Below are 25,658 nucleotides of genomic sequence, written 5' to 3' on the forward strand. Positions count from 1 at the left end.
GTTCCTATGAAACCTTTCATGCTGAAATGGCGTAAAGTGCAGAAGTAATTACCATTAATTTATATGGGAAAAATTTTTGAGCATTCCCAGACCCAAAAAATAACCTACCAAATCATACCAAATAACACACAAAACCTAAAATAAATAACACTAACATATAGTAAAAGCACTAATGATATGATAAATACACAGCCTATATAAAGTAGAAATAATGTATGTACAGTGTAGACGGGAAGATTAAGCCAAAACTGATTTGTGGGAAAAAAAATCGGCACGTACGCGCACGTGCATGTCACATATGTGAACAGGTGCCCGCGCAAGGCTTCATGGTCATGGTAGTCTTTCTCGGGGTAAATACAAGAGTCCCGTCAACACACACAAAAAATGCTGTTAGAACGCAGCAGGCTAGACAGCATCTATGGGAAGAGGTACAGTCAACGTTTTGGGCCGGGTCCCTTCGTCAGGATTTGACTGCTGCTTTTGTCCCTTATTTGGGAGTGAAGAAGTTGGCAACCCCAACTGTAAATATTAAACCAGTCTGCGGTGCATAAAAGGTTGGGGACCCCTGTCGTAGATGGCTATGGAAGCCAAGTCATGGGGGATATATTTAAAGCAGAGGTTGATAGGTTCTTGATTAGTAAGGTCATCAAAGGTTATGAGGAAAAGGCAGGGGAATGGGTTTGAGAGGGATAATCAATCAGTCATGTTTGAGAAATGGAGCAGGATGGTCTTATTCTATCTTTATGCCTTGTGGTCTAACTAGGAAGCACCACAATAGTGAGACTATAACTAGTGGGGAAAGTAAGTTATTTGTTCCAAACTATGAATGCTATAGGAGATCCATTCATCAATGATTCTCTGGCCTCAAATCACTTCTGTAGGCCCCAAAATTACTCGTTCAGTACAGAAGCTCTCTACTGTGAATTTGATTACCAGTTTTAATATATTCTGTTCTTAAAATGAGTCCTTTGCACCTTTTCCCAACCTGGACTTAATGGTGCATGTTTAAACACAATTCTTGCTGCTCTGCAGAATCAGTTTTTCTCCAGTGTCTTTGTTCTATCATCTCTTGCACTTTCCTTCAATTTGTCACCTATATGTTCAATTTCAGTTGCTTGCATCCCTCATCCCTTAGTGTTCATCATTGATGTAGACTTCAACCATTTGTCAGTCTTTGTTTTTGATTATCTATAGTTTCTGGTAAATTCTATTATATATCTTTATTTTCCTGTAAATGTCTACAAAAATACCTTGAGGTAGTCCACTCTTATTAGCACTGCCATATATACTTAAGTAATACATTTGACATTGACTATGAATCTCTGAAGTTCTAAGCACCTTTGAAAATCAATTTAAGTTTTTAATGACCTTGCCTTCATGTTGTTCGCTGAATTTTTGTTTTAATTCCATAGCCTGTTAATCAGTTTGACCTGATGTTTCTAACCAATGTAACAAATGGAGGTGACACAGATTTTGAAATTATAGGCACAAGAACTTCTCATGATGGGTGTATAAGTGGCACTGGATTCTGTGCTGACACAGTCTACTCTATTAGCACTGCCATACTTGAAGTAAAGCACTAAATTGAATTATTTTTGTTCAGATGGAGGTTGAAGGTCCTTATCCAGGTGGCTGTCCTAATCACTCCTATGACAGCTCAAGCAGATAAGATTTTGGTCACCCTATTTCCTCTGTCTGTGAGCAACTACAAAGTAGGATCCCTGTGTGTCTGCCAAATAAAAAAGCAAAATTGTGGAGATTGTGGAAATCTGAAATTACTGAGCAGCTCAGACAGCTGTGGGTAAAGAAAGTTATCTCGGGTTAATGGTATGGTTATCTAAAATATTTTTTAATATTGAGACATTAAATTCTGCCATTGTGTATTCATTTCATAGGTTCCCATAACCCATGGACTCACTTTCAAGGACGCTTTCTCATGTTCTCACTATTTATTGCTTATTCATTTATTTATTATTGTTTCTTTTTTGTATTTCCACAATTTGTTGGCCTTTGCATATTGGTTGTTTCCCCTGGTGGGTGTGGTCTTCCATTTGATTCTATTATGGTTCTTGGGCTTGCCATAAGAAAACACATCTTAGGGTTATATATGGTGACATATATATGAGACTTGGAAGAGCAAATCTGCAGAGAGATAGCAGGCAACTGCAGGAAACATAAAGTTGTGGTGGTAGGGGATTTTAATTTTCCATACATTGACTGGGACTCCCATACTGTTAGGGGTCTAGATGGTTTAGAGTTTGTAAAATGTGTTCAGGAAAGTTTTCTAAATCAATATATAGAGGGACCAACTAGAGGGGATGCAATATTGGATCTCCTGTTAGGAAACGAATTAGGGCAAGTGACAGAAGTCTGTGTAGGGGAGCACTTTGGTTTCAGTGATCATAACACCATTAGTTTCAATTTGATCATGGACAAGGATAGATCTGGTCCTAAGGTTGAGGTTCTGAACTGGAAGAAGGCCAAATTTGAAGAAATGAGAAAGGATCTAAAAACCATGGATTGGGGCAGGTTGTTCTCTGGCAAAGATGTGATTGGTAGGTGGGAAGCCTTCAAAGGGGAAATTTTGAGAGTGCAGAGTTTGTGTGTTCCTGTCAGGATTAAAGGCAAATTGAATAGGAATAAGGAACCTTGGTTCTCAAGGGATATTGCAACTCTGATAAAGAAGAAGAGGGAGTTGTATGAAATGTATAGGAAACAGGGGGTAAATCAGGTGCTTGAGGAGTATAAGAAGTGCAAGAAAATACTTAAGAAAGAAATCAGGAGGGCTAAAAGAAGACATGAGGTTGCCTTGGCAGTCAAAGTGAAGGATAATCCAAAGAGCTTTTACAAGTATATTAAGAGCAAAAGGATTGTAAGGGATAAAATTGGTCCTCTTGAAGATCAGAGTGGTCGGTTTTGTGCGGAACCAAAGGAAATGGGGGAGATCTTAAATAGGTTTTTTTGCGTCTGTATTCACTAAGGAAGCTGGCATGAAATCTATGGAATTGAGGGAATCAAGTAGTGAGACCATGGAAACTGTACAGATTGAAAAGGAGGAGGTGCTTGCTGTCTTGAGGAAAATTAAAGTGGATAAGTCCCCGGGACCTGACAGTGTTCCCTCGGACCTTGAAGGAGACTAGTGTTGAAATTGCGGGGGCCCTGGCAGAAATATTTAAAATGTCGCTGTCTACGGGTGAAGTGCCGGAGGATTAGAGAGTGGCTCATGTTTAAAAAAGGATCGAAAAGTAATCCGGGAAATTATAGGCCGGTGAATTTAACGTCAGTAGTAGGTAAGTTATTGGAGGGAGTACTAAGAGACAGAATCTACAAGCATTTGGATAGACAGGGGCTTATTAGGGAGAGTCAACATGGCTTTGTGCGTGGTAGGTCATGTTTGACCGATCTGTTGGAGTTTTTCGAGGAGGTTACCAGGAAAGTGGATGAAGGGAAGGCAGTGGATATTGTCTACATGGACTTCAGTAAGGCCTTTGACAAGGTCCCGCATGGGAGGTTAGTTAGGAAAATTCAGTCGCTAGGTATACATGGAGAGGTGGGAAATTGGATTAGACATTGGCTCGATGGAAGAAACCAGAGAGTGGTGGTAGAGAATTGCTTCTCTGAGTGGAGGCCTGTGACTAGTGGTGTGCCACAGGGATCAGTGCTGGGTCCATTGTTATTTGTCATCTATATCAATGATCTGGATGATAATGTGGTAAATTGGATCAGCAAGTTTGCTGATGATACAAAGATTGGAGGTGTAGCAGACAGTGAGGAAGGTTTTCAGAGCCTGCAGAGGGACTTGGACCAGCTGGAAAAATGGGCTGAAAAATGGCAGATGGAGTTGAATACTGACAAGTGTGAGGTATTGCACGTTGGAAGGACAAACCAACGTAGAACATACAGGGTTAATGGTAAGGCACTGAGGAGTGCAGTGGAACAGAGGGATCTGGGAATACAGATACAAAATTCCCTAAATGTGTCGTCACAGGTAGATAGGGTCATAAAGAGAGCTTTTGGCACATTGGCCTTTATTAATCAAAGTATTGAGTATAAGAGCTGGAATGTTATGATGAGGTTGTATAAGGCATTGGTGAGGCCGAATCTGGAGTATTGTGTTCAGTGTTCACCAAATTACAGGAAGGATATAAATAAGGTTGAAAGAGTGCAGAGAAGGTTTACAAGGATGTTGCCGGGTCTTGAGAAACTCAGTTACAGAGAAAGGTTGAATAGGTTAGGACTTTATTCCCTGGAGCGTAGAAGAATGAGGGGAGATTTGATAGAGGTATATAAAATTATGATGGGTATAGATAGAGTGAATGCAAGCAGGCTTTTTCCACTGAGGCAAGGGGAGAAAAAAACCAGAGGACATGGGTTAAGGGTGAGGGGGGAAAAGTTTAAAGGGAACATTAGGGGGGGCTTCTTCACACAGAGAGTGGTGGGAGTATGGAATGAGCTGCCAGACGAGGTGGTAAATGCGGGTTCTTATTTAACATTTAAGAATAAATTGGACAGACGCATGGATGGGAGGTGTATGGAGGGATATGGTCCGTGTGCAGGTCAGCGGGACTAGGTAGAAAATGGTTCGGCACAGCCAAGAAGGGCCAAAGGGCCTGTTTCTGTGCTGTAGTTTCTATGGTTCTATGTAGGTACTTGATAATAAATTTACTTTGAAAGCAGTACTTATGGGACATTGTGCATGCTTGACCTGGTACTGGTATTCAAAAATGTGCTGAAATGCCATGCAGATGTGATTATACATACACCGTATATTGTGCAGCTGCTTTTACTTGACATCCCTACCTGCTTAAATTATAAGCAGGGAAAAAATTGAATACAAAAGCCAAATTGTGTATAGCTAGGCTTAAGAACAGAAATTGTTCCAAATACTTACTTGGCCGGTGTCTGGGGAAAAACTTAATATTTCAAATTGGTATTTTTGCACTAAGATATGTAATATAGTCTATCTCACAGATCTTTAATTTTTAAGATTTTTGTTTTTTTAGGGTTGCCAATCCCACTACAAATGTAGGTATCTCTTCCCCCCCCCCCCCCCACAAATGTACTGATCTTAATGGCCCTGGAGAGCCACTGCTTAACTTTAGTGCTAGTTTCTGCCTGTTTCTGTGTGCACATTAGGAGTGTGCACATCCAAGAGCAACAGTAAGCCAGATTGCCAGTGCATCTGGCCACCTCTGGTGCTGGACTCACCATTCAGTTCAATAGGGAAACACAAATATCCTAAGCCTTGGACTGGATGGACTTCACAAATGGTCTGCTGCTTGTCGCCAGCCATGGTGGAAGTAACATGACCCTATTCATTTTAATGGTGCTTGAAAATGGGTAGAAGGAGGATGTCAGAGGTAATTTTTCTCTACACACAGTGGAGGGTACGTGGAATGCATTGCCAGCAACGGTGGTAGAGGTGGATATTAAAGGCTGTTTTAAGGGACTCATAGATACATGGAGCTTGGAAAAATAAAGGGCTATGCGGTAGGGAAATTCTAAGCAGTTTATAGAGTCGGTTACGTGGTTGGCACAACATTGTGGGCCGAAGGGTCTGTAAGGTGCTGTAGATTTCTATGTTCTATATTGCAATTTTGAATTCAGTACAGGCTGTTCCTGTGTTACAAGAGCCCAACATGTGGCCACCCAGACAAGCTCCCACAATAAATTCAAAGGTCTGACTTCCATGTATAAATTCAATCCTATGAATAATAGAGCTAGTTTCCTTGTTTCTCTTATAGTAATTGTACTTTCAAATTAGTTTTCTGTGCTTTTGGTGCTGTTTATTACAATACAATGGATATAAGATTACTATACCAACAAACATTGTATTTTCTAGGATGGGCAAAATTGACCTGTGGACATTGGTAATGAATAGGTTGTGTTCTCAGGATGCAGTGTCAGACCTGGTTGATCTTGTGGTATGGCTCCAGAATTCATATTTTCTTTGGTGCCGGAATGTGTGACATTTGTGGGCTATCCCAACACATCCTTGGGTGTGTTGGTTGTTAACACAAATGATGTATTTCACTAGCATAAGATTCTGTAGTTGCTGGAAATCCAGAGCATGTGACACATGCACATAATGCTGGGGAATCTCAGCAGGTCAGGCGGCATCTGTGGAGAGAAATAAAGAGTTGCTGCTTCGGGCTAAAACATCGGCTCTTTACTCCTCTCCATAGGTGCTGACTGACATGAGTTCCTCCTGCATTTTGATGCTTTTCAATGTTTCCTTGTACATGAGATAAATCTGAATATGAATCATCTTGGCTGCTCGATTTTTGATCCAGCTTGTAAGTCTTTCTGCTTTGGTGCCACAGATGGTGCATTCTGTTAATTTTGTATTGCCCTTCTATTGCATCATCTTTCCACTGTTTAACTGCCTTTTTCAAGAATTGTTTCCTAGCCATCAGTCTTCCAAGACATTTGTCAGATTTACTTCTATTTTCCTACCAGCTGATTGATATAGGTATTTAGCTTTGAACTTGTTTGTATGGGCTGATCATAATGAAAATTAGATCTCAATTCATTCATCTAAACTGTGGTGCTTTAAAGTATCTGAGCTGCCTGTTTGCCAAGCATGGCCTTCTACAACTTTATTAAGGAAGAATTCAGTTTGACTGCCTCGAGATTAAAGTAGCTGATGCTGAAAATCTAAAATAACAATCAGCATAAGCATCAACTGTGGAGAAAGCTAATGCATCGGAGTTTGTTTCAGTTCCATTTACTGTAAAAAGCAGCGTGACACAGGAGTCAGCAGTAGTCTGACAAAGTGGTTATGTTTTGTAAAACTGGATGTAGGTTAAAGCAAATCCAGACTCGAGCAATATTACCTTCAGTTGTTCCAGTGATTGAACAGAAATTTGTATCTGTCAGTTTTGACCTTTTTTATGCGGAGGCATATTCCTCTAATCCATGTAGGTGATTAATCATTACTCAAACCTGCACGGAAACTGTCATCTTCAGTGCCTTGAAACTCTAAATTCTGGAAGTTGAATAATTCGTGTAATGTTCAATAAGTGTGGAAATTTGTAGGCTGTCATGCTCCAGCATGTCACAAATATTTCATTGCTTTGATAGGAAGCTGATCTATCTATAAAGGAAAGAATGTAGATTGCTTGATGTAATGCTCAGAAGCAAAGCCTATCCTGTGTTGCAAGTCTGCCACAGAGCACAGATTCACTATTTCCTTTTTATTCCCTAATAATTTCACATCAAGTTCTGGCAGAGAGTTGTGGATTTTGGATACTGAAGGATGCTTGTCCGTGCATGTAAAACATAAAGGGCATTTAGAACAAACAAGAGGTGTCTTGAACAATGTGGATGCTTTTATATTCCAAGTGATAAATGAGCATCTGATTTCCCTTCAGAATCTGGTTTATTTTTACTGACATATGCCTCCAAATTTGTTTTTGTGGCAGTGGTACAGCGCAAGACATAAAAATATTACTAAGTTACAATAAAAAAAATTCGTACAAAAATAAAATAGTGAAGTAGTGTTCGTGGACCATTTGGGAATCTGGTGGTGGAGCAGAAGAAAACAGTGTGCATCTTCAGGCCCCTGTGCCACCTCCCCAATAGCAGTAATGAGCAGACTTAATGAGTAGTAATAAGGACCTGGATGATGAGGGTTCTTAATGATGGATGCCACTTGATGCTCAGCCTTTTGAAGATGTTCTCGATGGTGAAGGTTGTAGATGGATCTACAACCTTCCGCAACCTGTTTTGATCATGCGCATCAGAGCCACCATACCAGATGAAGATGCAGCCAGTCAGAATGCTCTCCACAGTGCATCTGCAGGAATTGGCTAGAGTATTTGGTGACATACTAAATCCAAATGAAGTATCAATATGTTATTGCATCAATATGTTGGGCTCAGGATAGGTCCTCTGGGATATTGACACACAGGAACCTGAAGCTGCTCACCCCCTTTTCACTTCTGATCCCTCTGAGGACTGGTGCATTTTCTCCTAACTTCCCCTTCCTGAAGTCCACAGTCATTTCTTTCAAGAACCATTCAAGCGGTTGATCGATCTCACCCCTGGATGCCTCGTTCTCACCATCTGAGATTCCACCAAAAGCTGGTGTCATCAGCAAATTTCTAGGTGGTGTTTGAGCTGTGCCTAGTCACACAGTCATAACTGTAGAGAGTAGAGCAAACGACTAAGCACACATCCTTGATGTACTTGTGTTGATTGTCAGTGACCAATATCTACAATTGGTCTTTGCTTAGTTTGGGTTTATTAATGTTGAACTCAAATGATTTTGGAATCTAGTAGATTATTCAAGTCCATGTAGTTTTGGAGCTGTGGACCTTTGCTTCAGTTTGTTTAGTTTTTTAAATATAATGCTTGAAGTTAAGCTGATTTATTTCGAAGGAGAGACCTAATCTTTGTAAGCAGAGTTAACCAGATATGTTTCCAATTTGCACTGCTCATTCTTTGGCAGAGCAAGTTGGTGCTAATATGTTTCAATAAAGTTTATTTGTACCTTGGGTATACATTTTCAAACAATCTTGCTTGACACTTCTGTTTGGGGATGGATGGGGTAATTATACTTGAGCAATATGAATATTCTTGTGTTTATATATTAATACTAGAGTGCAGCTTGCTGTGTTAAAGGTTATGGGGAGAAGGCGAGACAATGGAGTTGAAACAAATCAGCCATATTTGAATGGAGGAGCATATTCAATGGATTGCCTAATTCTGCTCCTATGTCACAGTTATTATAAATACTGGTGCTCCACAAGGTTACATCTTCACCCCCTACTCTATTCCCTGTACACTCAGACTGCATGGCCAGATTCTGCTCTAACTCCATCTGCATTTGATATAATCGCAGTGGGCCGTATCTGAAATAATGAGTCTGAGTGCAGGAAGAGGAGAGAGCTTGTCAATATGATGAAAACAGCCTTTTCCTCACTGTCAACAAAATGAAAGAGCTGGTCATTGACTTCAGGAAGGGGGGCAGTGCACATGCTCTTATTTTCATCAACAGTGTTGAGGTTAAGAGCTACAAGCTTCTAGGAGTGAACATCCTTGTTCTGGTCTAATCACGTAGATATCACATCAAAGTTCATCAATGCCTCTACTTTCTCAAGAGGCTAAAACAATTCGGCATGGCTGCCCTTACCAATTTTTATCAATGCACCAAAGAAAGCATCCTAACTGGGTTCCTTCTAGCTTGGTTTGGCAACTGCTCTGCACATGATCACAAGAAACTGCAGAGGTTTGTGAACACAGCTCAGGACATCACAGGAACCATGTACTCTGTCTATACTTCCTGCTGCCTCGCACAATCACTGACCTTACTATTCTTGATATTCTTCTCCCCTTCCCATCAGGCAGAAGGTGCAAAAACTTAAAAGCACATAGCATCAGCTTCTTTCCTGCTGTTATCATACTCTTGAATGGACCTCTTGTTCAATAAGATTGACTCTTAACCTCACATTCTTTGTCGTTATGATCTTGCACTTTATTGTTTACCTGCACTGCACTTTCTCTGCAGCTGTTACACCTTATTCCACATTCTGTTATTGTTTCACCTTGTTTTACCTCTCTGCACTGGGTAATGATCTTATCTGCTTGAACAGCATGCAAGTCAAGCTTTTCACTATCTTGATATAAGTGATAATAGTAAACCAGTAACAATACAGATCACCTTTTCTTTGCCCTCAATGATGGCAAATATGTACATGCTGAGTTGAAAATCCATAAATAGTAGTTGCTGGTAATCTGAAATTAAACACAATGCTGAAAACGTTCAGCAGGTCAGGCAGCAGTGGTAGAAAAGGAGTTAATATTTCAGGCTGAAGATCCTTCAGAATTGTGAGAAAACAACTCAGTTGCGATAGGATTGGGGTGGGATGGATAGGGCATGTGAAATACCTCAAGTGAGGTCAGTAACGTTGCTGAGGTGGTTCTAATGTTTATGGAGCTGTGTTAACAGATTAATGAAGAAGGTAGTTAGAAAGAAAACGAAAGGACATGTGAAGCAGTGAAATACGGGTCAGAACATTTACTGAACCCAAAAGAAAATGCTAGAAATGCCCAACCCATCTACCTGAAACAAAATTCAATATGGAGAACCAAAAGCAGAAATGTGCTCGTATAAAAGATGAGAAGTGTTCCTCAAACTTGCATTGGACTTTGGAACTGGGCAGAAGCCACAGACAGATCAGCATAGGATAGAGGATTAAGTGGCAGAAACCAGAAGCTGAAAGTTGCCCTTGCAGAGAGTGCCTCCATTTCCCATTTTGGAGAGCACATCTATTCAGTGACCAAGTAACATTCAGTTAAAACTATGCAATGTGAATTTGTGTAAGTATGGGTTTGTTGCTCATTTTGTGAGCAATCCATTTGTGTTGTACAGCAGTACTAAACTGACTTTTTTTCCTAGACCCTAAGGTGAAAAGACTTGGCTTTATTTTATGTTTGAATCATCTCAGAATCAGGTTTATTTTCACCGCCATGTGACGTGAAATTTGTTAACTTATCAGCAGTTGTTGAATGCAATACATAATCTAGCAGAGAGAAAAAATAATAAATAAAATAAAAATAATAAACAAGTAAATCAATTGTTTATTAAATAGATTTTTTTTAATGTGCAAAAACAAATACTGTATATTTCTTTAAAAAAATGAGGTAGTGTCCAAACATTCAATGTCCATTTAGGAATCGGATGGCAGAGGGGAAGAAACTGTACCTGAATCGTTGAGTGTGTGCCTTCAGGCTTCTGTACCTCCTACCTGATGGTAACAGTGAGAAAAGGGCATGCCCTGGGTGCTGGAGGTCCTTAATAATGGACGCTGCCTTTCTGAGACACCGCTTCTTGAAGATGACCTGGGTACTTTGTAGGCTAGTACCCAAGATGGAGCTGACTAGATTTACAACTTTCTGCAGCTTCTTTCGGTCCTGTGCAGTAGCCCCTCCATACCAAACAGTGATACAGCCTGTCAGAATGCTCTCCGCGATACAACTATAGAACTTGTTCCTTGGGCATCTACTGAATTGGGTGTTTTTGCTATTTAGATTCTTCTAGATTGAAAGTTGAATGGCTCTTAATTCCTCTATTTGTATAGTTTTGTTCAAATAACCCACTGATATCCTTGGATCTTAAAGATTTCATGTATACTGCCTGTGTTGCCATCTTTGTCGAGAGCAAATTTGGAGCAGCAACACAATGTTGGAAGAACTCAGAAGGTCAGGCAGCATCTATGAAAATTTTTTTTTAAATTCAATGTCTCAAGTTGAGACTCTTCACCAGCACTGGAAGGGAAAGGGTAAGACACCAGAATAAAATGATGGGAATGGATGGAGGACAAACTAGAAGGTGATAGGTGAAGCCAGATGGGTGGGAAAGGTAAAGGGCTGAAGAAGGAATCTGATAGACGAGCATAGTGAGTCATTGGAGAGAGGGCAGGAGGGGCATGAGGTGGAGCTGATAGGCAGGTGAGAAGCGGGTAAGAGCCAAGTGAGAATGAAAAAGGGGAAGGTGGGAAAAGGGGAAAAAAATTACCAGGAGAAATCGGTGTTCCAGCATCTGCAGAATCCCTTGTGTTTTTAAAATTTGGCATCAGTCTCTTCCCTCACCTGTGTCATCATTAAATGTGCATCATTAAATGGATCTTAACAATGAATACCTTTTGTTATCTCTACTAATGTGGTCAATAATTTTTTAATGTGACTAGCCTCAATTTCAATACAGGTTTCCCCCGCCATCCGAAGGTAGAGCGTTCCTATGAAATGGTTCGTAAGCCGGAATGCCGTAAAGTGAAGAAGCAATTACCATTTATTTATATGGGGAAAATTTGTGAGCATTCGCAGACCCAAAAATAACCTACTAAATCATGCTAAATAACACAGAACCTAAAAACAGTAACATAGTAAACAACACATAAAAGTTGCTGGTGAACACAGCAGGCCAGGCAGCATCTCTAGGAAGAGGTGCAGTCGACGTTACAGGCCGAGACCCTTCGTCAGGACTAACTGAAGGAAGAGTGAGTAAGGGATTTGAAAGTTGGAGCAGGAGATCCAAAATGATAGTGCCCCCCCCCCCCGTCTTCTCCTATCATTTTGGATCTCCCTCCAACTTTCAAATCCCTTACTCACTCTTCCTTCAGTTAGTCCTGACGAAGGGTCTCGGCCTGAAACGTCGACTGCACCTCTTCCTAGAGATGCTGCCTGGCCTGCTGCATTCACCAGCAACTTTTATGTGGTGTTGCTTGAATTTCCAGCATCTGCAGAATTCCTGTTGTTAACATATAGTAAAAGCAGGAATGATGACTACATAGCCTATATAAAGTAGAAATACTTTTCCACAACACTGCTGCATTGTTCTCGGTAGCAAAAATCTCACGCAAGCGCTGTCGGCAAAAACATGGCGCAAGCGCTCTCCAGTAACCTTTAAGCTGTGAAGCTGCCAAATCATACCAAATAACACATAAAAATACACAGCCGATATAAAGTAGAAATAGTGTATGTACAATGTAGAATCACGGGAATCGGGAAGTCAGCGCCGAGCACACTGATGATGGTGTGTTAGGCTGAGTCATCGGAGATTGGGGTGGTGCAGTGGCTGCCACCCTCCGGGCAGCGACCCCATACCAATCTGCGAAGCATGCAGGGGTACAGGGGTACAGCGGTAGCTGGGACGCACCCAGCACATCTTTAAGAAAAAAGCTGAAACAAACAAGCTAATTAATTAGGTAAACATGAGGAATTCTGCAGATGCTGGAGATTCAAGCAACACATCAAAGTTGCTGGTGAATGCAGCAGACCAGGCAGCATCTATAGGAAGAGGTACAGTCGTTTCGGGCCGAGACCCTTCATCAGGACCCGAAACGTCGACTGTACCTCTTCCTATAGATGCTGCCTGGCCTGCTGCGTTCACCAACAACTTTGATGTGTTAATTAATTAGGTGCCACCCGGCACCTAATTAATTAGCTTGTTTATTTCGTCTTTTTTAAAGATGTGCTGGATGCCTCCCGACTACTGCTGCATTCTCCGCAGATCGGTTTCTATCTGTGGCCTGGGGGTTGGGGTGGTAGAACACTGGGGTGTCATCTCATCGTCGTCTGTTTCCATGAGGGCAGGCAGGCCATCTTCTCCTATGTCTGCCTACCTCGATGTCGAAGGTCGAGGTCCGTCGTCTGCTGTGGTTGATGTAGAAGGCTTGAAAAACGACAGTATGCTTGACTGCTTAGCCTTGCGCATTTTTCTATCATACAGTCCTTTGTAAGCACTCAAACCATCCTGCAAATATGCCCTAAACCGATGTACCCTTTCAAAATTAAAGTCGTGCTTTATCATTGCAGTGAAAGTCTCACGTAGTTGCCTCACGTTCAGTTCCTGGACAACTTCACTTTCGCTACTGCATTCGGTTTTGATTGTTATCCTTTCCTCTTGCAATTGCATCAGCTCTTCATCTATCAGTTCTTGGTCATGGGATGCCAGAACCTCTTCAACATCAGCTTCGTCAACTTCCACAAGCCAAACTCGCTTTGACCTTACTTCGCTCACCATGATCGAAACACTTAATTAAGTCTAGTTTTACGCCGAGTATAACACCCTTATGAGCTCTTTCAGGCTTTTCCAATACCTTAGAACTCATCTTGCTAACAGCTGCTCACAGGCATGTGTTTAAGCAATGCCGGCTAGAATGCCGTTCCGAATCCGGGGGAGAGCGGCTGCTCGGGGCGTGCACTGCTTTTTGTCGTAACAGTGAAAACACCTTCTGTTAGTGAAAACGGGTAACTAATGTAGGTCTTTCGTAACAGTGAGGTTTCGTAAAGCGAACGTTCGAAAAGCGGGGGACACCTGTAACCTTTTATGAGTAATCTTATCAAATACATTTTCAATGTCCTTGTAAATATCAGCCACTGCTTCCATTAGTGCTTCATTTTGTTGGGCTTTGTCATGTTTTACAAAACCATGCTGGCATGCATCAACTGAAAAGTCGAAAGGTGTCCATCATCTGTAATTTGAAAGGTCATCAACCTGAAATGTAGTTGCACCTTTCCACAGGTGCTGCCTGCATTGTGGAGTATTTATAACATTGTATTTCCCCCCCCCCCCAGGTTTCCACCATTTGCAGTATATCACTTTTGTGTTAATTATAAACTAACTTCTCAGAAAAAGATGTTAGGCCATCTGGTCTATAATTTCCTGTTCTTTCCTTCTCCCTCTCTTTAAATAGCAGTGACATGCAATGTTCCAGTACAAGGAAACATCTGCAATTATGCCCTATTTTCTTTTAAAGCTGAATCTGGGAATCATCTTGTCCTAGGAATATAAACTTCTGGGCCGTTATTTTATTTGTAATTTGTATTCTGCTTTTATTATCTTTGTTAAGTCCCTGACCCTGATTTAGAGTTTTTCCTTGATGTCAAGCATGCTATCTTCTATAATAATTTTTAGTTTTAATATCCTATTTGAGAAATAGAAAATTTGGGTTAGCTTGTAGCCTTTAGTTTATTCTTCAGCACCCAGTATTAGACCTCCATAGAGGTATGGAGCATCATGACATTAAAAAAGGCCCTTTGGCCCATCTCTTATTCTGCCTAGTGCCATCAACCTGCATCTGGACCATAGTCCTCTGTACCTTTCCCATCCATGTACTTATCTAAACTTTTAACTACTGAAAATAAACCTGCATCCACCTCTCACTGGCAGCTTATATAACATTTTGGTTGTGGACAGCTCCTTACACTTTAAGGGCAAAGTCCAGTGCACGAAAGTGTGCCTTTCACTGAACTGATCTTTCATTAGTTAACATTTGTTGCAGTGTGCATCTCTTCAAGATGAAACCTTGAGCAGATGCACTTCCTGTAAAGAGTACATACCAGTCTCATTCCCAGCACTGTTTCAAAGACAACATGCAGTGGGGCCAAGTGAAGGATCTGACTGAGAGACCTTCTCACCATCAACCTAGCAAAGTCTTGTTAAAAGCTTCTAATTATGAGGGCTTCTACCAAAAGACTAACATAAACATAAGAGATTCTACAGATGCTGGAAATCTAGCGCAACACAGTCCCGCTGTACGTTCTCCCCATGACCATGTGGTTTCCCCCCCCCCCCGGTGTCCTGTGATTACGTTGGGGTTAAATGAGGGGTTGCTGGGTTCAAAGGGCCAGAAGGTCCTGTTCCACACTGTATCTCAATAAATTAAAAAAAGGCGGAGGAACTCAGGCAACATCTATGGAGGGGAATAAACAGTCATGTGGACACCCTTTATCGGGATAGTAAATGGAGAAGAGGTCAGAATAAGAAAGTGGGGTGTGGAGGAGTAGTCTAGTAGGTGACTGGTGAAACCAGGTCAAAGGGAAACTGAGTGGGAGAAGGGATGAAGAGAAGCTGGTGTGGAAGAGGTAAAGAGCTGAAGAAAGACTCTGATAGGAGAGGACAGTGGACCATGGGATAAAGGGAAGAGGAAGGGATACCAGAGGGAATTGGCAAGGAGGTGGGCCGAAGGGAAGAGGTTAGAGGGGACTTCATTAAAAATGTTAAACGACTTTAACAGTCTGCCAAGGAGAAAATCTTTGCCAATATCCTACTTCATTAAATGAATAGCGCTGACAATTTTTGCTCGATTGGCATATAAATTGGACATACAGATTTACTACATGTCAGGCAAACTGGACTGGTTATTCTATGTTGGAATATGCACAGCCGGGGCTGCAGCTACGACTGGATGGCTGTCTGGTTTCACTACCTGCGTAGTCAAAGAGGTTGCTCCTAAATGCCAGTCTACACACTGTGTCATACACAGGGAAATGCTGACTAGCCGAAAAATGTCACCTGATCTTACAGCGTATTGAGTGACGTTGTTGAAGTTATCAATCACAACAAAACAAAAGCCCTTAACTCACGTCTGTTTGAGCAGCTTTGCGAGGAAATGGATGCAGAGCACAAATGCCTTCTCTTACACACTGAAGTCAGGTGGCTATCAAGGGGGACAGCTCTGGCCAGGGTTTTTGAGTTAAGAGAGCCACAGAAACTGGTGGGCACAGAATCCATCGCAGGTGAAGTTCTCCTCACCATTGAGCACACTTAAATGGAGTGCTGCCGTAAGAAAGTAGCAAGGATTATTAAAGATGCCCACCATCTAGATCAGGGGTTCCCAACCTGGGATCCACGGACCCCTCGGTTAATGATAGGAGTCCATGGCATAAAAAGGATCGGGAACTCCTGAACTTGACTTTGCTGTCTTCTTGCTACTACCTTGGGTTCCACACCACCAGGTTCAGGAACAGTTATTACCCTACAACCATCAGATTCCTGAACTAGTGTGGATAACTTCACTTGCCACGATGCTAAACTGATTCTAAAGCCTACAGACTCGCTTTCAAGGACTCTCTTTACAATTTGTTCTCAGTATTTGCACATTTTGTCTTCTGCACTTTGGTTTTTGTCAGTCTATGTATAGTTTGGTTTTGTAAAATTGTTTGTTTCCTCTCAAGGTAGTACTGTGGATTGCTGTTAATTAGGACTGATCAGGATCAGTACATTTTGGTCCAATTAAGTGGCTGCCCCAACTGATCAAAGTTTTGTGTAAGTAGTTAAAAAGGTTTTTAAAAAAAAGACACTGTTGTTTAACTGAGCAACAAATTATATATTTAAATGAAATGCAGGGCATATTAGAGCATTACCAGTGCTACTACTGTACTATAAAACAGTGTATTAGTTCCTACTAGTTATCAGTGGAGGAATTTATCCAGTGTCCAGGGAGGGGTAGCACCTCTGAAGGGGCTTATGTCCATACTGGGGCAGCTCACTCACCTTGGTCCGTACTGTGCACTCTCCTCTCACCTGTTGCATGGGACATCAGCCATACCCCAGTACACCGCTTTGACAGTTAAGCTAAACTCAGTGAGGGTAGCTGACGGGCCTCGTACCCCGCTGAAGTCGGGATGTGCCTGTCCTAGCGTGTGAAGTCAGCTCCAGCAGACTGGACAGATGAGATCAACAGTGGGATTCAACAGCTAGTTCTGCAATGCTTCGTGGAGATCGAATGACGTGATGAGGCACAGAAGTCATGTAATCTATTGCAACCAAGGAAGTCCCCAGTTTGTGATGACTACTCGTACCACTGAACCCAGTCTTGAGCTTGAAAGAGTGGAACTGTCCCAGTGCAATGGTTTTTCCATTTTAAAAACTCCATGGATGCCACAGACAACCAACACTCTGCTATGTTCTTTTGATTGACTGCGATTGAAAAAATTAGTACAGTCACCTAATGCAGATAATGGACTGCTTTCATACAATGCTATTGCTTCCTCCAGATCTTCATTTTCATGATACCATTTGAGATGATTGTCGATACCTTCAAGATTATCTTGCTGCTTATTTCTCACCAACTATCAGTGACAAAAATCACTGCTTTTTGAACACCCACTCAACTGACACAATTTTGAGAACTATTTTCTCTAAGTGTAGTGTTTAACGGCCACATAAGTTCATGCGAGTGATGCCGGTTCGAAATTGTTCGGCAGCTGTCTCTTACCCCTATTAAGCGGCATAGAGCCCCAGATAAATGAAGGAAATCTGGCTATTTTCTTGATTTAGATTTTCTTCTTTAAGAGTTATCCCAAATAAGTGGCTGCCCTGGATTAACCAATGCACCACAATTAACTAGAATCCACCCTTTCTGGTTACACATGCTATGATAGTTGACTTTGAATGTTATTCCCTTGTTCAAAAAAAGGGGACTGAATAAATCCAGCATTAATAGTCCAGGTAATATCAACATATTGCTACAAGCTAAAGGAAATGTTGATCTAGAAGAGGATTAAGTCACTTGGAGGAAAATGAATTGTCTAAGGCAAGTCAGCATGGAATTAAGGGCAAATTATGTTTAATGACTTTGATTTTTTTGAGCAATGGAATTAGAGTTAATGTGATATATACGGTGTATGTGGACACACGCCTTCTGAAAATCAGGACCTCTAAGTTTCTACTGATGTGCATCTTACACTTTTTGTGACTCATTGGAGTGTAGAAGACTGAGGGGTGACCTTATGAAGGTGTGGAAAACCGAGGGGTATAGATAGAATGAGCAGAGTTCTTTCCCCAGGGAAGGGGAACTAAAAACTAGAAGGTATGGGTTTAATGTGAGAGGCGAAAGATTTCAAAGGAATCTGAGGGACAATTTCTTCGCACAGGGTGGTGCATACTGTATATGGAATGAGCTGTCAGAGGAAGTGGTCGGTGCAGGTACTGTAAAATAAAACATTTGAAAGACATTTGGGTAAATACATGGATAGAAAGGGTTAAGAGGGTTATGGGTAAATTGGGTAACTGGTTGGTCTGGATAACTTGGGATGAATGGCTTTATTACTGTGTGCTGTATTACTCTGATTATAAGTTGATATGCAAAATGTATCTGCAAACAACATGTTATAAGAGGGCTATTGAAATGGTGGATGTGAATTTGCCTAAGGTAGCAATAGAGAAACATAAATTTTCAGGCAATTAGTGGGGTTCCTGAAGTTTTTTTGCTTTATTTACTTTTATAAACTAGATATATTTGAAAGTCACCATCACTAAATGTGCAGATGAGACAAAACTGGAATAATTAACTCATAGAATTACTGAAATGTGGCACATGAAAGTTTAACACAAGAATTAGGTTGATACAGTTTCGTTAAAGAGGCTGTAAATGGTTAAGAGATACAGGAGCAAAAGGATTGGGTGTATAATACACAATTCATTAAAAGTGGCAGGGAGGATGGAGAAAATGGTTTATAAGCTGTACTTGATTCTGGAATAGAAACAATTTTGGGAAGAATTCAGGCAGTCAAGCAGCATCTGTGGAAAGAAATAAGTTTCAGGTCATTCACCTATCCTCCGAACTGCATAATTTTGGTTCTATCAGTAGGCAGCTGTCGATCCCAGGGGATCATGGGTTTGCGCCTCTGGTGGACGGTGTCCTCTCCAGGGCGCAAGCCTGGGTGGGAAGATTTGAAGAACTGGCTGTAGGCCATGCAGCAGGATCCCCCTCTCCACGTCACTAATGTAGTCCAAGGGAAGGGCAAACACTGATACAGTTTGGCACCAGTGTCGCAACAGGTTGCCAGAGTGAAGTTATAAACAGCATCAAACTGCCTTAGGGACTCCTGCTCTTCCTTGGGGTTTACTCCTGAAGCCTTTCTTATGGGTGGGTATGGCCGCAAGGCAGCGGAAGTTTAAAATCAGTTTTCCTGGGTGAACTACAGTCCAAGGCTGATGACCCCCACCTGCCCAATGGCTCTATCAACAGAGACAAAATCAGTGATATAGTAAAGATTTGTTTCATGGCAACAGTACAGGGCAATAAAATTACTGCAAGTTACAATAAAAGTTGGTGCAAAAGAGGAACAACAAAGTAATTTTAATGTGTTCATGGACTATTCCAAAATCTGATGGGCCAAGAACGCTGGAGTTGTTTATATCGAGGAGCTGAAGGGTGGTATGAAGGAAGTATATCCACTAACTTGAGATTTATTTTCTTAGTGAAGGCATCATTTGCGGGTACAATATGTACAAGAGGATAAATGCCATTAAATGCCTTAAATGCAACATATAATAGGAATGTAGAATGTATTGTTGCAGGTGTGGTTTCATTTTGTCCTTCTAAAGGGAATTGAGTAAATGGTGCATTAAATTTGTAAGGCGATGGAAAAGGGGCCGTGAGATAGTTGTGGTAGAGAGTTAGTGTGATGTGAAGAGCTGAATGGCTGCCCCTTGTACTGTAAACGTTCTTTGATTCTATGATTTGAGTTTTGCTAAGAGGGTTCTTGTACAATAGAACAATTAATGTATTAGATGTGGAAACTGCTAGTATTGTTGATTTTAACAAAATTAACATCCATTGAAAGCACCAGAGTTCACTGAAACTAGTAGAATTTTAGAATCTCAACAATGAATTTGTATTTTTTGACAGATTTGAGGTGCAATAATCATAAATTCACTGTTGTTCAATTGAATTAGCCTAATTTTATTTTTGTAGATTAGCTTTCCAAAACCTAAAACTTGACAAGACAAGGTGCTTTTCAACAATACTGTGCTCTAAGTTGGTTTGCATAGGAAAACTGTTCAAAATACTTAGTTAATATTGACAAAAATATACTACTAACTCTTCTGCATTAGTGATCCTGTGAAATTGCTGACAAGTCGGCTAATATAGTTACACCTGATACCATTGGTCAACTTCATTGCACGCTTCCATTGAAATGTCATTCCTTTCTCTTCCCTTCTCCATAATTGTCATCCTGGTTTGCCATTTGCTGTTCTCCAAGAAGTTCTGTGGAATGAAGACTGAGGGGCTTGGCTGCAATGTGGAGAATCCCACTGCATGCCAATATAGAAAGTTCACTTGTTTAAAAATAGCTTTACATCTATTTAAAGAAGCCTCATCCCACAGGAGGCATAGTGGTGGCATTACCTGGTAGCTGAGCCTCAAGTCCCATGCTACCAGATTTAGGAACAATTTTTACAGTAAAACCATCAGGCTTCTAAACTGATTCCACAAGCTTGAACTCACTTTCAAGGACTCTACAAAGCATGTTCTCAGTTTCATTTATTTATTTACTTCAGTATTTCTTTCTGTGTGTGTATGTGTTTAGTGTATGTATATTTTTTCTTTTTCCATAGATTGTCTTTTACATTGGTTTTTTTAGTCTTTGTGTAGTTTTTCATTGATTATTGTATTTCTTTGTACTGTGAATACTTACACAAAAACAAATCTCAGGGTAGTGTATGGTGATATGCATTCTTTGATAATAAATTTGCTTTGAAAGTCTTCGATTTGCTTGATGTGGTGTTCCCTGAAGCAGCCGTTGAAATTAGCGAGCTGCTATCAGAGCATCTTGGCTTCAGCATATCCACAATCCTGAAATAACATTTTTCTGGTGAACAAAATAGTTGGCCAATAAATTATTTACAATGGGCAGATTAATTGTTTTTCATCCAAAGTAGACAGGTAAACCAGAGATTTGGATGTTGTCTTCGTGAAAATTTGTTTCACTGTAACCTACTGCAGGAGAAGCTTTGTCCACCAGTAGTTATCTTATACTTGTACAGAGCTGGTCCCTAACTTTATGCGTCTCCAAAATTTGATAAATGGAATTGTAAAATATTTTGATCTCAGTTTCCTCTTGCAGGTTATTTCTTAGATGACATGAGGTCAGTACAATGTTTACTTTCCTACTTGATTGTCAATCATATAATTGTGCTTATTTTTGAATTGCAATGATGAGCGTAAAACAGGAGAATTGTACAAAGATTTGTAATATATAGATCATGTCACACAACATGGAAAAGACATGGCCGTGCTGATCAAGTACCTATTTATATCAATTACTGTTTTCTAGCACTTGCCCATTAAACTTGGTCTTCTGTTGCCACATTGGATATTTGTTCCGGTCTGCAGTTGTCTTTCAGATCAGAATTGCACCTTTCCAATTTTCATTTTACTGGTTACTTGTTACCATTGCTTGCTCCAGGTGGATGTATGAAACAGCACTGAATTTTGTCTTTATCTTTCCACAGGGTTATCTGGCGATCCTGTAGATCTCAGCAGGCGGCATCAAGCTTTTGGGGAAAATTCTATACCGCCTAAAAAAGCAAAAACTTTTCTTCAGCTAGTATGGGAAGCTCTACAAGATGTCACGTTAATTATTTTAGAAATTGCAGCCATAATATCACTAGGCCTTTCTTTCTATAAACCCCCTGGAGGGAAAAATGCAGGCAAGTATTAAATATTTCAGTTTTAACAACTTGTAGCTAAAACATTGCCACTAAATTAATAGATATGAAATCTCTAAAAACTTTTATCCCAAGATTGTGATCCAGAAAAAAATTGTATTACTGACTGAGCAAAATGGCTTCAAAATCCTTGTGTATGTTGAGTACATGTGCTCAATTCAAAAACTTGAGAAACAGATAATTAGAACTGAATCAAATCAGGTAACTGTTCCTAACAGTTGTACTGGATGCTCCAGTGCTAGCATTAACTTGAAGCTGTATCACTTATTCTCAAGCACAGCAAGTTGGAAATGGATTTTGGTAAATTATTCAGCATTATTACAGCTATTAACCTACCAGGATCATATTGGAGTGAACGATGCTGTCATCTACCTGCTGAAAGGAGCCTACTCCCATTTGGATAAGCACTGTGAGGATAGCATGCAGTCAGACTGTCAGGAAGGGCAGGCAGATGTTAGGACAAAAATTGCAGCCAGTAGGATGAGTATCAGTGCACTAGAGATGCAGCATCTAAAAGGGTAGCAAATACAGTACTTAGTGTTATATCTCAATGCACAGAGTATAAGAAATAGGTGGGTGATCTTGTTGCACTATTACAGATTGTCAGGTATGACATAGTGGCCATCACTGAAGCGTGGCCAAAGGATGGTTATAGTTGGGAGCTGAATGTCCAAGGTTGCATGTTTTAGCAGAGGAGTAGGAAGGTAGGCAGAGGGGTGGCATGGCTTTGTTGGTAAAGAATGGCATCAAATCAATAGAAGGATGTAACATAGGGTCAGAAGATTTTGAATCCTTGTGGGTTGAGTTAAGAAACTACAAGGGTAAAAGGGCCCTGGTGTCTGTTATATACAGGCCTCCCAACAGCAGCTGGGATGCGGACCACAGATTACTACGGGAAATAGAAAAGGCATGTTAAAAAAGGGCAATGTTATGATAGTCATGGTAGAAATCAACATGCAGTTTGATTGGGAAAATCAGGTTGGTAATGGATCTCAAGCGAATCAGTTTGTTGAATGCCTATGGACAGTTTTTAGAGCAGTTTCTCATTGAGTCTACTAGGGGATCAGCTACACTGGATTGGCTGTTATGTAATGAACCACAGGTGATTAGGGAGCTTCAATTAAAAGAACCTTTAGAAGGCAGTGATCACAATATGATTGAGTTCTACTTGAAATTTGATAGTGAAAAAGTAAAGTGTGACATAGCAGTATTTCAGGGAGGTTAAGGAAATTAGTGGTATGAGAGAGGAGTTGGCCAAGGTAAATTGGAAGGAGCTGCTGGCAGGGATGACAGCAGAGCCGCAGTGGCATGAGTTTCTAGGAAAAATGAGGAAGGTGCAGGTTAGATGTGTTCCAGACATGAAGAAATATTCAAGTGGTAAAATAGTACAACAGTGGCTGACAAGGGAAGTCAAAGCTAATGTAGTAAAAGCAAAAGAGGGCATGCAACAAAGCAAAAATTAGCTGGAAGATGGAGGATTGGGAAGTTTTTAAAAACCTATAGAAAGCAACCAAAAGAATCATTAGGAGGGAAAAGATGAAATGTGAAGGCAAGCTAGCAAACAATATCAAAGTGGATGGTAAAAGCTTTTTTAAGTATAATTTAAAAAAATATAAAAAAGAGATATAGGACAGCTGGAAAATGAGGCCAGAGAAATAATAATGGGGGGCAAGGAGATAGCAGATGAACTAAATGAGTATTTTACATCAGTCTTCACTGTGGAAGACACTAGCAGTATGCCAGATGTTGAAGCGTGTGAGGGAAGAGAAGTGAGTCCATTTATTATTCCAAGGGAGAAGATGCTCAAAAAGTTGAAAAACCTACGGGTGCAAAAGTCACCTAGACCAGATGAACTGTACCCTTTGGTTCTGAAAGAGGTAACAATAGAGATTGTGAAAGTAATGATCTTTTATAAATTATTGGACTCCGGCATGGTGCCCAAGGACTGGAAAATTGCAAATGTCACTCCACTCTTCAAGAAAGGAAAAGGCAGCAGAAAGGAAATTATAAACCAGTTAGCCTGACCTCAGTCAGTGGTTGGGAAGATGTTGGAGTCAATTGTTAAGGGTGAGGTTATGGGGTACTTGGTGACGCAAGATAAAGTCAGCATGGTTTCCTTAAGGGAAAATCTTGCCTGATGGACCTATTGGAATTCTTTGAGGAGATGACAAGTAGGATAGATAAAGGGGACGCAGTGGATTTTGTCTATGTGAATGTTCAGAAGGCCTTTGACAAGGTGCCACACGTAAGGCTGCTTACCAAGTTAAGAGTCCATGGTATTGCAGGAAAGTTACTGGCATGGTTAGAGCATTGGCTGATTGTTAAGTGGCAGTGAGTAGGAATGCAAGGATTCTTTTCTGGTTGGCTGCCAGTGACTAGTGGTATTCTGCAGGAGTTAGTGTTGGGACTGCTTTTTATAGTGTATATCAATGATTTAGATGATGGAATAGATGGCTTTGTTGCCAAGTTTGCAGATTGATGGAGGGGCAGGTAGTGTTGAGGATGCAGGTAGGCTGCAAAAGGACTTGGACAGATTAGGAGAATGGGCAAGAAAGTGGCAAATGAAATACAATATTGGAAATGCATGGTCATGCACTTTGGTAGTAGAAATAAATGTGCAGACTGTTTTCTAAATGGGGAGAAAATCCAAAAATCTGAGATGCAGAGGGACTTGGGAGTCCTTGTGCAGAGCACCCTAAAGGTTAACTTGCTGGTTGAGTTGGTGGTGAGAAGGGCAAATGCAATGGTAGCATTTATTTCAAGAGGTCCAGAATATAAGAGCAGGAGTGGGATGCTGAGGCTTTATAAAGCACTGATGAGGCCTCACCTTGATAATTGTGAACAGTTTCTAAGAAAAGATGTGCTGGCATTGGAGAGGGTTCAAAAGAAGTTCACAAGGATTCAAGAAATGAAAGGGTTATTATACAAGGAACTTTTTATAGCTCTGACTCTGTACTCGCTCTCATTTAGAAGGATGAGGGGGATCTCAATGAAACCTTTTGAATGTTGAAAGGCCTAGATAGAGTAAATGTGAAAAGGATGTTTCCCATGGCGGGGGAGTCTAGGACAAGAGGGCACAGTCTTAGGATAGCAGGGCATCCATTTAAAACTAAGGAGCATAGAAATTTCTGTAGCCAGAGGATGGTGAATCTGGCTGTGGAGGCGGAGGCCAGGTCATTGGGTGTATTTAAGGCAGAGCTTGATGGGTTCTTGATTGGATGCGGCATCAAAAGTTACGAGGAGAAGGCCAGGGAGTGGGGCTGAGGAGAGGAAAAAAAGATCAGCCATGATTGAATAGTGGAGCAGACTCGTTGAGCCAAATGTCCTAATTCTGTTCCTGTGTTTTGTGGTCTTACGGTCTTATGTTTTTTGATTTCTCAAATGCCTTTAATACCATAGAGCCCTTATTGCTGGGTAAAAGCTCCATTCAATGCAGGTCAGCACTTCCATTTTATCCTGGATAATGGGCTACCTGCCTGGCAGACCAGTTTGTGTGGCTTCACAGCTGTGTGTCAGACATGGTTATAAGCAGTACTGGGACCCCACAGGGGACTGTATTGCCTCCCTCCCTATTTACCATGTATACCTCGGACTTTAGATACAACACTAAGTTGTGTCATCTGCAGAAATTCTCTAATGACTCGGCAATAGTTGGGTGTGTAAAGGGAGGATGTTGGGGGGGGGGGGTGGGGGGATGAATACAGGGCCCTGATGGAGGACTTTGTCAAATAATGCAAGCTGATTCATCTGCAGCTCAACATCAGTAAGACAAAGGAGATGGTGATACAACTTAGGAAGACAGCCTGCTCTGCTCCCTGTTACTATTAATGGTGAGGGTGTGGATGTGGGGGTGCACCTGGATGACAATGGAACACCAACACAGAGGCTGTGTTTAAGAATCACCTCTACT

At 41.0% G+C, this 25,658-nt stretch overlaps 1 protein-coding gene across 7 annotated transcripts in view; it reads left to right on the top strand.

The window, feature by feature from the left end:
- LOC134351758 (plasma membrane calcium-transporting ATPase 1-like) overlaps positions 1-25,658 on the top strand; it is a 128,755-nt gene that overhangs the window by 38,887 nt on the left and 64,210 nt on the right. For all 7 annotated transcript variants that reach the window (XM_063058376.1, XM_063058381.1, XM_063058382.1 and 4 more), the window contains exon 3: positions 21,533-21,730. In XM_063058376.1, the coding sequence (XP_062914446.1) occupies positions 21,533-21,730 (198 nt within the window). The remainder of the gene's footprint in view (positions 1-21,532; positions 21,731-25,658) is intronic.

Source organism: Mobula hypostoma, chromosome 9, assembly GCF_963921235.1.
Source record: "Mobula hypostoma chromosome 9, sMobHyp1.1, whole genome shotgun sequence".
NCBI lineage: Eukaryota > Metazoa > Chordata > Chondrichthyes > Myliobatiformes > Myliobatidae > Mobula > Mobula hypostoma.